At 56.0% G+C, this 13,922-nt stretch overlaps 1 protein-coding gene across 1 annotated transcript in view; it reads left to right on the top strand.

The window, feature by feature from the left end:
- Positions 1-11,416: 11,416 nt before the first annotated feature.
- Positions 11,417-13,922, top strand: part of ZFTRAF1 (zinc finger TRAF-type containing 1) — a 49,291-nt gene continuing 46,785 nt past the window's right edge. The window contains exon 1 of the mRNA XM_084621811.1: positions 11,417-11,809. Coding sequence (XP_084477937.1) covers positions 11,480-11,809 — 330 coding nt within the window. The 5' untranslated portion in view covers positions 11,417-11,479. The remainder of the gene's footprint in view (positions 11,810-13,922) is intronic.

Below are 13,922 nucleotides of genomic sequence, written 5' to 3'. Positions count from 1 at the left end.
CCAGGATGCAAGTGACACAGTTCAGGGCTGTGTTTCCCCCCTTGTGGTCCCTGGAGGGCACCCGCTCTAGGCTCCCAGCTCCTCCGTGGTCACCTGTCTCTCTTCCTTCTGAGCAGGGGGTTTTCCAGGCTGCACAGTTCCCTACCTACACTGCGATATCCCCAGCAAGCCAGACTGCCCGAGCAGGCCAGCTTCTGGGCTTTGCCTTGTTCTCCAAAGCGATAAACGGCCTAGCAGCCATTGGTTACGAGTTCCCACCCAGCCCTTCCTAAGGGAGCACAGTTCTGGGCAGGTGGAAGCATGACAGAGAAAACATTTTAAAAAGTAGCTTCTAAAAAGCTTTCCAGAGGTCACCCCAACTCCAGCCTCGGGCTCGGGCCTGCATCCCTCCTTCCGACTCTCCCCTAAAGCTGTCCCGCCCATTGGCTGGAGCAGAAAGCAGGCCCTGAGTCCCTTTAAACTTCGGCCTTTCTTTACTGGTCTTGGGAGAATCCAGTCTGACCCAGCCTACACGAGCCTCTCCCGCTGGTGGGACTTCTCTGGCGGTGTCACAACCTGAGTGAATTTCCGCAGTCACCCCCTGCTGCTCTGAGTTCCCGGAGGTCTGTGGTCGACTTCCCGCCATGGAATTACAGACAGTCCCTGGCCCACAATGATACAGGAACGTAATACAGTAAGAGCTCCCCAAGACACGGCGAGGCACAGGCCCCAACCCCGGGGGTGCTCCGGGGCTGGAGCCCCCACGGGGAAAATTTGGTGGGTGCAGAGCCCCCACCGGCAGCTCCCCGCCCCACGCCTGGCCCCAGCTCGCCTCCGCTCCGCCTCCTCCCCTGAACGCGCCGCCCCGCTCTGCTTCTCCCCCACCTCCGGCTTCCTGCGGATCAGCTGTTCGCGCGGGAAGGGCTGAGAAGCAGGCGGTGGCTTCGCGCTCAGGCCCAGGGAGGCGGAGTCGGAGCAGAGGGGAGCTGGGGCCAGGCGTGGGGCGGGGAGCTGCCGGTGGGGGCTCTGCACCCACCAAATTTTCCCCTTGGGGGCTCCAGCCTAAGACGCCACTTTTGATGTGATCGGTGGGGGGAGCGGCTGCTCCCCCTGCTCCCCCCCAGCTACGCTCCCCCACCCCTAGGAGCCAGAGGGATCTGCCGGATGCTTCCTGGGAGCTGCCCCAGGTGAGCACCTCCGGGACTCCCCACCTCGCCCCCCAGCAGGTGCCTCTGGCTCTTAGGGGTGGGGTGGGCACCCACTCTGGTGACCCACGAGACCCTCCTGCCCGGTTCTGGGGGCAGTCGGGGACAGGGGAGGGAGGTGGATGGGCCAGAGGTCGGGGGGGGGGCCTCAAGGAACGCGGCGGGGTTGGATGGGGCAGGAGTCCCGGGGGGCGGGCGTGGGCCACCACCCCCTCATGGGGTGAGGAGGGAACCAGTGGTTAAGATTTTGGCAGCTCATCCCTGGGAGCACCCGACAGCCAAACCAGAAGTCAGCACCTGTGCTGCGGGGCGTTGCAATCCCTGTCACAGCAAGGATGGGCAGCTCCCCGAGAGCATCCCTGGGCTGAACTTTTCCCACTGCGTTTCCTCTTGCGCCCCATCTCCGGAGACACTTGCGGTGGAACCAGCTCTCTGGATTGGAGGCTCGTCTCATGCCAGCTGACTGGGCCGGTGCTGATCCCACAGCAGGGGCCACCGGGGTGCGGGAGGTTCTGAGTCACCAGTCTCTGCATTCGCTGCACCAGCACATTCGACCGCTGAGCCTGGCAGTTTGAAGCACGGATCTTCCGTTTTTAACCCCATAAACCATCTCCTTTCCTTGGCACCCAAGGATCTCAAAGTGCCTAATGGGCTAATTCATCCACCCTCACCCCCCTGGGAGCTGGACAGTATCATCATCCCACCTTACAGAGAGGGAAACTGAGGCACGCATCATGCTAGTTAGGCCTTGTCCCTGTTCCTGTGAATGTAGATGGACACTTCTAAACCATTCAAGGGGTGCAGGATTGGGCCATGAGTTCACCGTGTGTCCTGATCCTTAAACCCAAGGCCATGCCTCCTCTGCCAAACTCAAAGGTGGATTCATTGTGAAAGTCCCTCATAAAGGTGACCTGTAAGGATGGGGAAATGGAGCCTGCGTCCTTATTTGCATGGCTACTTCAAACACTTTGGGGGTGATTATTTGGTGGGGTTTTTTCGTTAATATAAAAGGAATGTCTGGAATATCAGTTCCAAACAGTGGCACTAAATGGAGGAGGAATAACGGAGCCTTGTTAGCAGAGCTCCCAAAAGTCAGACTCCAGTGACTAACCAGCTTGTAGAGGCAGGAAGCCCAACTCCTTCTGTTCATCGAGTGATAGACTCCACGGCCAGAAGGGACTGTTGGGGTCATCCAGCGTGACCTCTTGGGCAGAATCCCCTGGGAGGATAACATGAGGGGGAACGGAGTCCAGGAGAGCTGGCTGTATTTCAAGGAATCCCTGTTGAGGTTACAGGGACAAACCATCCTGATGTGTAGAAAGAATAGTAAATATGGCAGGCGACCAGCTTGGCTTAACAGTGAAATCCTTGCTGATCTTAAACACAAAAAAGCAGCTTACAAGAAGTGGAAGATTGGACAAATGACCAGGGAAGAGTATAAAAATATTGCTCAGGCATGCAGGAGTGAAATCAGGAAGGCCAAATCACAGTGGGAGTTGCAGCTAGCAAGAGATGTTAAGAGTAACAAGTAGGGTTTCTTCAGGTATGTTAGCAACAAGAAGAAAGCCAAGGAAAGTGTGGGCCCCTTACTGAATGAGGGAGGCAACCTAGTGACAGAGGATGTGGAAAAAGCTAATGTGCTCAATACTTTTTTTGCCTCTGTCTTCACTAACAAGGTCAGCTCCCAGACTGCTGCACTGGGCAGCACAGCATGGGGAGGAGGTGGCCAGCCCTCTGTGGAGAAAGAGGTAGTTCGGGACTATTTAGAAAAGCTGGAAGAGCACAAGTCCATGGGGCCGGATGCGTTGCATCCGAGAGTGCTAAAGGAGTTGGCGGATGTGATTGCAGAGCCATTGGCCATTATCTTTGAAAACTCATGGCGATCGGGGGAAGTCGCGGACGACTGGAAAAAGGCTAATGTAGTGCCCATCTTTAAAAAAGGGAAGAAGGAGGATCCTGGGAACTACAGGCCAGTCAGCCTCACCTCAGTCCCTGGAAAAATCATGGAGCACGTCCTCAAGGAATCAATTCTGAAGCACTTAGAGGAGAGGAAAGTGATCAGGAACAGTCAGCATGGATTCACCAAGGGCAAGTCATGCCTGACTAATCTAATTGCCTTCTATGACGAGATAACTGGCTCTGTGAATGAGGGGAAAGCAGTGGATGTGTTGTTCCTTGACTTTAGCAAAGCTTTTGACACTGTCTCCCACAGTATTCTTTCCAGCAAGTTAAAGAAGTATGGGCTGGATGAATGGACTGTAAGCTCAACAGGTAGTGATCAATGGCTCCATGTCTAGTTGGCAGCTGGTATCAAGTGGAGTGCCCCAAGGGTTGGTCCTCAGGCCAGTTTTGTTCAATATCTTCATTAATGATCTGGAGGATGGCGTGGATTGCACCCTAAGCAAGTTTGCAGATGACACTAAACTGGGAGGAGAGGTAGATATGCTGGAGGGTAGGGATAGGATACAGAGGGCCCTAGACAAATTAGAGGATTGGGCCAAAAGAAATCTGATGAGGTTCAACAAGGACAAGTGCAGAGTCCTGCACTTAGGATGGAAGAATCCCATGCACCGCTACAGACGAGGGACCGAATGGCTCGGCAGCAGTTCTGCAGAAAAGGACCTAGGGGTTACAGTGGACGAGAAGCTGGATAGGAGTCAACAGTGTGCCCTTCCTGCCAAGAAGGCTAACAGCATTTTGGGATGTATAAGTAGGGGCATTGCCAGCAGATCGAGGGATGTGATCATTCCCCTCTATTCGACACTGGTGAGGCCTCATCTGGAGTACTGTGTCCAGTTTTGGGCCCCACACTACAAGAAGGATGTGGAAAAATTGGAAAGAGTCCAGCGGAGGGCAACAAAAATGATTAGGGGACTGGAACACATGACTTATGAGGAGAGGCTGAGAGAACTGGGATTGTTGAGTCTGCAGAAGAGAAGAATGAAGGGGGATTTGATAGCTGCTTTCAACCTGAAGGGGCATTCCAAAGAGGAGGGATCTAGACTGTTCTCAGTGGTAGCAGATGACAGAACGAGGAGTAATGGTCTCAAGTTGCAGTAGGGGAGGTTTAGGTTGGATATTAGGAAAAACTTTTTCACTAGGAGGGTGGTGAAACACGGGAATGTGTTACCTAGGGAGGTGGTGGAATCTCCTTTCATAGAGGTTTTTAAGGTCAGGCGTGACAAAGCCCTGGCTGGGATGATTTAGTTGGGGATTGGTCCTGCTTTGAGCAGGGGGTTGGACTAGATGATCTCCAGAGGTCCCTTCCAACCCTGATATTCTATGATTCTATGACTGCTAAAGACACCTGAAGGGAAGGCGGGGTCAGGGGGAGTCCAGATTGAGACGGGGTCCAGTCTGAAAAGGAATATAACTGGAACTCTAAACCACAGAAACTTTGCAACCTGCCTAAAATAACATTTAGGGTAAGAAATTACATTTTGTAACCTGTTTCTTAAGTATATTGAGTTTAGCTTGCATATTTTGTTTCATTTGCTCAGTAATCTGCTTTGTTCTCTCTTATACTCACTTAAAATTCACCTTTTGTACTTAATAAACTTATTTCTTGTTTATTGTGAAAGTATCACTTACAAATGTAGATTTTTTTTGTTACATAACTGCACTCAAAAACAAAACAATGTAAAACTTTAGAGCCTACAAGTCCACTCAGTCCTACTTCCTATTCAGCCAATTGCTAAGACAAAGAAGTTTGTTTACATTTACAGGAGTTAATGCTGCCCTCTTCTTATTTACAATGTCACCAGAAAGTGAGAACAGGGGTTCCCATGGCACTTTTGTGGCCGGCATTACAAGATATTTACGTGTCAGATATGCTAAATATTCCTATGCCCCTTCATGCTTTGGCCACCATTCCAGAGGACATGCTTCCATGCTGATGATGCTCTTTAAAAAAATAGTGTGTTAATTAAATTTGTGACTGAACTCCTTGGGGGAGAATTGTACGTCCCCTGATCTGTTTTACACACATTCTGCCATAGATTTCATGTTCTAGCAGTCTCGGATGATGACCTGGCACATGTTCGTTTTAAGAATACTTTCACAGCAGATTTGACAAAACACAAAGAAGGTACCAATGTGAGATTTCTAAAGATAGCTAGAGCACTCAACACAAGGCTTAAGAATCTGAAGTGCCTTTCAAAACCTGAGAGGGACGAGGTGTGGAGCATGCTTTCAGACATCTTAAAAAAGCAACACTCCGATGGGGAAACTACAGAATCTGAACCACCAAAAACAAGGAAATCAACCCTCTGCTGGTGGCATCTGACTCAGATGATGAAAATGAACATATGTGAGTGCTTTGGATCGTTATCAAGCAGAACCCATCATCAGCATGGCTGCATGTCCTCTAGAATGGTGGTTGAAGCATGAAGGGACATATGAATCTTTAGCGCATCTGGCACGTAAATATCTTGTGACGCCGGCTACAAAAGTGCCATGCGAACGCCTGTTCTCACTTTCAGGGGACATTGTAAACAAGAAACGGGCAGCATTAACTCTTGCTAATTGTAACCAAACTTGTTTGTCTGAGCGATTGGCTGAAGTAAGACTGAGTGGACTTGTAGGCTCTAAAGTTTTACATTGTTCTATTTTTGAATACAAGTTTTTTTATACATAATTCTACATTTGTAAGTTCAACTTTCATGGTAAAGAGATTGCACCACAGTACTTGTGTTAGGTGAATTGAAAATACTATTTCTTTTGTTTTTTACTGTGAAAATATTTGTAATAAAAATAAATATAAAGTGAGCAGCGTACACTTTGTATTCTGTGTTGTAATTGAAATCAATATATTTGAAAATGTAGAAAACATCCAAAAATATTGAAATAAATGGTATTTGATTATGCTTACCTTCCTCCACATTGAGGAAGGAAGCAGATTTCATAATATACCTTTGGGTCTGCACTCCAAGGGAGGTGGACACCTGAGTTCTGGGGCAAGTCCCTTAAGCTGAGACTTCCCAGAACTGATCTCAGTGTCTGTGTCGTTCTGCAGTTCAGTGTGGCCCTGCCTGTGTGTGTGCTGGAGGAGGCTTAATGGCCTGGCTCAGCAAGACAGGTAAAAAGGGTGCCCAGGCTGGCATAAAAGGCAGGCTCAGTGGTATCTCAGCACATCAGGTGGCATCCTAAAGGGGGAAACCCTTCATAGTTCCATTTACATTTAGCCAGATTAAAGTGCATATTGTTTGCTTGTGCCCAATTTATCAAGTGATCCAGATCATTCTGTCAGTTAGGGAGTGAGGGCTCACACTGTAACAGCCTCCAGACACCCCTCATTCCCCAACCCCATCCCCAATTGCATCCTTCAGCAAAACCAGGGTAGACCTGATATTTCTAAAGGTAAACAGAAAATATTAACAAAATAAATCCTTCAGACCATTTCCCCCCCCCATTATAAAGAAGCACAAAAGGCACAAGGACAGGTTTCAAAATAATTGTTTGCTGGTCACTTTTTAACACAAAATAACATTCCAAGTCTTTGGGCCTGATCCTGCAAAGTCCATAGGAACAGAGGAAGTCCTTGGGCATCTTTCAGGGTTGGGGCCATTTCTTTCTTCTTTAGGAGGAGAACCAGGCCCTGGATGTCGGCCAGACGGATGATTACAGACTGAGAAGAGCCGGGAATTGTTGGAAAGTTAAAAGTAGCAACTCTGTTACCGCTGCAGACCAGGAGAATGACAATCATTTCCTGTTTGGTTCTGCGACTCTAGTATAAAACGGGCCCAATCCCAAATGAGATTTGGATTGCTGACTAGATAAGTGTCATTAATATGCAAATTACTCTCCCTTTTTTCCTCCAGAATTCAACATCAAAGGAATATCATTTCCAAACACAAGAGCATCCAAATGAGCCAGGAACAATAGGGCATTGTTCACACAGCTCCTGAAAGACTAAAAATGCATCGTGTTAGAATGGTCGCTGCTATTTTGCAGCTGGTTGGGGATTTTGGTTTCTGTGTGTCCTTGCCCAAAGAACGGTCACAGAGAAAACACTAGTCAGGCATAAATGGCCATTATTCTTCCTGGGGCCCAGACCAGCTTCTAACACGCCACTTGCACCTTCCTGCCCACAGCTCACCATGGGCTGTGCAAAACAAAGGCAGGACATGTAGCAACATGCAAAGGTCTGGCCTGTTACAGCCAGCAGTGCTGTTAGCCAAGGCCTTGTCTGCACTGGGGATTTTAGCCACTGGTATAGCTTTGCCAATGCAGCTACCCCAGTGCAGACCCCTAGGCTAGCTGCATTGCACTGGTGCATCGATACTGGGAGTGTCCTCTCACCACTGCAGGGGAAGTTACCTCCTGAGCTTCACAAACCAAACTGCCCTGTGAAATGAGATTCACCTAGGAGATGAGATACCCCAGCAGATCCTCAGAAGAGACCCACTCCAGTCCATCACTTAGGCCCCAGGGGTTGAACTGCAGCATGGTAGCAGGCGCTGGTTGGACTTCTCCACGGCCTCGAGCACTTACTGCAGAATTTAAGCTTTCCTTTGCAACCCCTAACGTTCTAATTACTAGGGTCACAAGATCCACTTGCAAATGGGATCCCCATGCATTGCTACCCCCAGAGTCTGCAGGATCCAGCTGGAGAGGAGCCTCCATCCATTTCGGGGAACTCCACAGCATAACCATGACCATTTAAGTCTCAGTGCTGCTAGTCATTTCCCCGGGATTCAGTTCAGAAGCACCCAGCTAGACTGGGATAAGTCCAGTGCTTGAAGAGTGTCTGGCTTCTTTGGGCTGGTCTGACTCCTGCTTTGTGCTTTGTGTCCCTGGGAGAGCCAAGCTAATTCCAGGGACACATTGCTGGGAAGCAGGTCACCCTAAAAATAAGTGTGCATGACTTTATTCGTGTGCTGTAGGAATCACTACCTGGGCAGTTCCTTGGTTCCAGCCTTCTCTCGCTCAATAAGGACCGGATGGGATATTTCTCATTGACTTCAGGCTTTGGGCAGCCAGTGCGTGTGGTAAGTGGCTTGGGGGAGTCCAGGTGGAGGCTTTTGGGAGCCAGCAGGCCCAGCTGATTTCACAGCAGCTCCTCCTCCCAGCTTGGTGCTCAGTGGAAATGAAGGAACTTCAGACGTGACATTATCCCACCCAGCCAATGCCGCTGTCCGTGCAGGGGCTGGATGGAGGTGCCAGGGCGGGATCAGAAAGTGCATCTCGCTGCTTGAACGGAGTTCCAGTGACAGCATTTCTGAGCTGGCCTGGTTCCTCACATGCCTTGCAGGAGACCTCAGTTCTGGCAGGGCAGGAGCCAGGTGTGCGTTGTGTTGGGGAGAGCGGGCGAGGACAGGGACACTTTCCCGGCCCACCTGCATTTCTCAAGGTCTCCCCACATCTTAATGAGGTTGGAAGCAGCTCACTTGCAGGCTCTCCAGTGTGGCGCTGCAGGGCCAGGCTCCCCCCAGCCCACCAGCTCAGCTCTCGGCTTAGTTATTCCAGCCAGGAGGGATTTGATCCCAGTAACCGAGTGGGGGTGAGCAGGCCCTATGGAAAGCACCCATTTATTGTCAGCCTGAATGGTAAGTACCCTCCCAACACTGTACTGCAGGGGGGAAGGAGGAGAGCAGGGAAAGGAGATGAAATACCATGCAAAAAAGGTAGGGGGTGGTGGTTAGGGTTGCCAACCCTCCCAGATTGGGCAGATGTGTCCTGGAATCAGGCTTGAGCTCCCGGAGGCTTCTGAAGCCAGCCTGGGAGATTTTAGGCCATTAAAAGTCCGGTTGGCGGTTCAGCAGAGCTAAGGCAGACTCACTGCCTGCCCTGATTCCACGCAGCTCCTGGAAGCAAGTGATCAGGAAAGGTGAGCTATTACCAGCAGGAGAGTGGTCAGGGGAGGCAGGGGGGACCTTTTTTAGTGATAATCAAGGTGGGCCATTTCCAGCAGTTGACAAGAATGTCTGCGGAACAGTGCGGGGTGGGGTGGGGGATAAACATGGGGAAATAGTTTTACTTTGTGTAATGACCCATCCACTCCCAGTCTCTATTCAAGCCTAAGTTAATTGTATCCAGTTTGCAAATTAATTCCAATTCAGCAGTCTCCTGTTGGAGTCTTTTTTTGAAGTTTTTTTGTTGAAGAATTGCCACTTTTAGGTCTGTAATCGAGTGACCAGAGAGATTGAAGTGTTCTCCCACTGGTTTTTGAATGTTATAATTCTTGACGTCTGAATTGTGTCCATTTATTCTTTTACGTAGAGACTGTCCAGTTTGACCAATGTACATGGCAGAGGGGCATTGCTGGCACATGATGGCATATATCACATTGGTGGATGTGCAGGTGAACGAGCCTCTGATAGTGTGGCTGATGTGATTAGGCCCTATGATGGTGACCCCTGAATAGATATGTGGACAGAGTTGGCAACGGGCTTTGTTGCAAGGATAGGTTCCTTGGTTAGTGGTTCTGTTGTGTGGTGTGTGGTTGCTGGTGAGTATTTGCTTCAGGTTGGGGGGCTGTCTGTAAGCAAGGACTGGCCTGTCTCCCAAGATCTGTGAGAGTGATGGGTCATCCTTCAGGATAGGTTGTAGATCCTTGATGATGCGTTGGAGAGGTTTTAGTTGGGGGCTGAAGGTGATGGCTAGTGGTGTTCTGTTATTTTCTTTGTTGGGCCTGTCCTGTAGTAGGTGACTTCTGGGAACTCTTCTGGCTCTGTCAATCTGTTTCTTCACTTCAGCAGGTGGGTATTGTAGTTGTAAGAAGGCTTGACAGAGATCTTGTCGGTGTTTGTCTCTGTCTGAGGGTTGGAGCAAATGGGGTTGTATCATAGAGCTTGGCTGTAGACAATGGATCGTGTAGTGTGGTCTGGATGAAAGCTGGAGGCATGTAGGTAGGAATAGCTCTCCTGCTGGTAATAGCTCACCTTAAGTGATCACTCTGGTTACAGTGTGTATGGTAACACCCATTGTTTCATGTTCTCTGTGTATTTAAATCTCCCCACTGTATTTTCCACTGAATGCATCCGATGAAGTGAGCTGTAGCTCACGAAAGCTCATGCTCAAATAAATTGGTTAGTCTCTAAGGTGCCACAAGTCCTCCTTTTCTTTTTGCGAATACAGACTAACAGGCCTGCTGCTCTGAAACCTGTGATTAGACAGTTGGGAACCCTAGGGGTCGGATGTCTTTGTTGGTGCTTTGCCATCGTCATCCGGTCTCTGCTGTGCCTGCTGCAGGCTCTGCAGCCCCTTGCCCAGCTACTCTTTGCCACCCTTCCCTCCCACCTTTCGCCCACCCTACGGTACCCTTCGCCCTCTCACTAGACCTGCCCATTCCAGCACCCCCTGCTTCCCGGCACTGCCCTCTCATCTCCAGCCCCACCTCCACTCTAGTCTCTCCCTCCCCCTCTAGCTCCGCCCCTTCTCTTTAGCCCCTCCTCTCCCATCTCCAGCCCCCTTCTCCTTTAGCCTCTCCCATTCAGCCCCTCCCCCTCTTTAGCCCCTCCCCCTGCAGCCTCTTCCCTTCCCCCTCTAGCCCCTCCCCTTCTCTTTAGCCTCTCCCATTCAGCCTCTTCCCCTGCAGCCCCTCCCCCTCCCCATCTAGCCCCTCCCTCTAGCTGCTGCCCTTCCCCTCTAGCCCCTCCCCTTCTCTTCAGCCCTTCCTTTCCCATCTGTAGCCCCTCCCTTCTCCTTTAGCCTCTCCTATTCAGCCCCTCCCCATTTAGCCCCGCCCCCTCCCCCTCTAGCCCCTCCCTCTAGCCTCTGCCCTTCCCCTCTAGCCCCCCCTCCAGCCTCTTCCCTTCCCGCTCTAGCCCCTCCCTTCTCCTTTAGCCTCTCCCATTCAGCCCCTCCCCCTTTAGCCCCGCCTCCTCCCCTCTAGCCCCTCCCTCTAGCCTCTGCCCTTCCCTCTCTCGCCCCTCCCCTTCTCCTTTAGCCTCTCCCATTCGGCCTCCTCCCCTCTAGCCCCTCCCTCTAGCCTCTGCCCCTCACCTTATAGCCCCGCCCTACCGAGCCCCTCCCGCGAGCCCCGCCCCATCTGGCCCCGCCCCCGCTGTTTTGTTCCCTTCTCCGGGTTCGTGAAATTTTCACTGAAAAAAAGCCAGTGGGCGCGGGGCGGGGCCTCCCCAGGGGCGGGGCGACGACCTTTGTGCTGGTAGGTCGATGGCCCGCCGGGCCCGCCCCCGCTGCGCGGTGATTGGCGGAGGGCGTGGAAGGGGCGGGGCGGACGAGGGAAGGAGGAGGAGGAGGCGGCGGCCAGCAAAGATGGCGGCGGCGGTGGCGGGGTGAAGCGGCGGCGGCGGCGGAGTCTGGGCCGGCAGCAGCGCGGGGCGGGCGGCGCCATGTCCGGGGCGGAGGAGCGGGAGCCCGGCGGCGGGGGCCCGGCCGCCGCCGCCTCCTCCTCCTCCGCGGCGGCCTCCTCCTCCTCCTCCGCGGGGCTGGGCGAGGCGGCGGGGCCGGCGGCGGCGGCGGGGCCCGAGGAGCCGGGGCTGCTGCTCGGCGGGGCCCGGCCGCACGCGGAGCCCGCCGCCGACCCGGACGCGCCGCCCAAGAAGCGGCTGAAGGTGGCGGGGGCGGGCGGGGCCGAGGGCAGCGTCAAGCTGGAGGAGCGGCTGTACTCGGTGCTGTGCTGCACGGTGTGCCTGGACCTGCCCAAGGCCTCGGTCTACCAGGTACCGCCCCCCCGGGGCCCCCCCATATCCCTTACAGTCCCCCCGGGCCCCCCCCACTGCCCCGCCCCGCACGGTGTGCCTGGACCTGCCCAAGGCCTCGGTCTACCAGGTACCGCCCCCCCGAACCCCCCCGGGGCCCCCCCATATCCCTTACAGTCCCCCCGGGCCCCCCCCACTGCCCCGCCCCGCACGGTGTGCCTGGACCTGCCCAAGGCCTCGGTCTACCAGGTACCGCCCCCCCGAACCCCCCCGGGGCCCCCCATGTCCCCTACAGTCCCCCCGGGCCCCCCCCACTGCCCCGCCCCGCACGGTGTGCCTGGACCTGCCCAAGGCCTCGGTCTACCAGGTACCGCCCCCCCGAACCCCCCCGGGGCCCCCCATGTCCCCTACAATCCCCCCGGGCCCCCCCCACTGCCCCGCCCCGCACGGTGTGCCTGGACCTGCCCAAGGCCTCGGTCTACCAGGTACCGCCCCCCCGGGGCCCCCCGATATCCCCTACAATCCCCCCGGCCCCCCCCACTGCCGCGCCCCGCACGGTGTGCCTGGACCTGCCCAAGGCCTCGGTCTACCAGGTACCGCCCCCCCGAACCCCCCCGGGGCCCCCCCACTGCCCCGCCCCGCACGGTGTGCCTGGACCTGCCCAAGGCCTCGGTCTACCAGGTACCGCCCCCCCGGGGCCCCCCCATATCCCTTACAGTCCCCCCGGGCCCCCCCCACTGCCCCGCCCCGCACGGTGTGCCTGGACCTGCCCAAGGCCTCGGTCTACCAGGTACCGCCCCCCCGAACCCCCCGGGGCCCCCCCATATCCCTTACAGTCCCCCCGGGCCCCCCCCACTGCCCCGCCCCGCACGGTGTGCCTGGACCTGCCCAAGGCCTCGGTCTACCAGGTACCGCCCCCCCGAACCCCCCCGGGGCCCCCCGATATCCCCTACAATCCCCCCGGGCCCCCCCACTGCCGCGCCCCGCACGGTGTGCCTGGACCTGCCCAAGGCCTCGGTCTACCAGGTACCGCCCCCCCGAACCCCCCCGGGGCCCCCCATGTCCCCTACAGTCCCCCCGGGCCCCCCCCACTGCCCCGCCCCGCACGGTGTGCCTGGACCTGCCCAAGGCCTCGGTCTACCAGGTACCGCCCCCCCGAACCCCCCCGGGGCCCCCCCATATCCCTTACAGTCCCCCCGGGCCCCCCCCACTGCCCCGCCCCGCACGGTGTGCCTGGACCTGCCCAAGGCCTCGGTCTACCAGGTACCGCCCCCCCGAACCCCCCCGGGGCCCCCCGATATCCCCTACAATCCCCCCGGGCCCCCCCACTGCCGCGCCCCGCACGGTGTGCCTGGACCTGCCCAAGGCCTCGGTCTACCAGGTACCGCCCCCCCGAACCCCCCCGGGGCCCCCCATGTCCCCTACAGTCCCCCCGGGCCCCCCCCACTGCCCCGCCCCGCACGGTGTGCCTGGACCTGCCCAAGGCCTCGGTCTACCAGGTACCGCCCCCCCGAACCCCCCCGGGGCCCCCCATGTCCCCTACAATCCCCCCGGGCCCCCCCCACTGCCCCGCCCCGCACGGTGTGCCTGGACCTGCCCAAGTCCTCGGTCTACCAGGTACCGCCCCCCCGAACCCTCCCGGGGCCCCCCATGTCCCCTACAATCCCCCCGGCCCCGCCCCGCACGGTGTGCCTGGACCTGCCCAAGGCCTCGGTCTACCAGGTACCGCCCCCCCGGGGCCCCCCGATATCCCCTACAATCCCCCCGGCCCCCCCCACTGCCGCGCCCCGCACGGTGTGCCTGGACCTGCCCAAGGCCTCGGTCTACCAGGTACCGCCCCCCCGAACCCCCCCGGGGCCCCCCCACTGCCCCGCCCCGCACGGTGTGCCTGGACCTGCCCAAGGCCTCGGTCTACCAGGTACCGCCCCCCCGAACCCCCCCGGGGCCCCCCATGTCCCCTACAGTCCCCCCGGGGCCCCCCCCCCACTGCCCCGCCCTGCACGGTGTGCCTGGACCTGCCCAAGGCCTCGGTCTACCAGGTACCGGCCCCCCCGGGGCCCCCCGATATCCCCTACAGTCCCCCCGGGCCCCCCCCACTGCCCCGCCCCGCACGGTGTGCCTGGACCTGCCCAAG

Source organism: Lepidochelys olivacea (genome assembly GCF_965140295.1).
Source record: "Lepidochelys olivacea isolate rLepOli2 genome assembly, chromosome: 2".
NCBI classification, from domain to species: Eukaryota; Metazoa; Chordata; order Testudines; family Cheloniidae; genus Lepidochelys; species Lepidochelys olivacea.
Note: the sequence above shows the minus strand (reverse complement) of the source record. Positions and strands in the feature narration are given on the sequence as shown.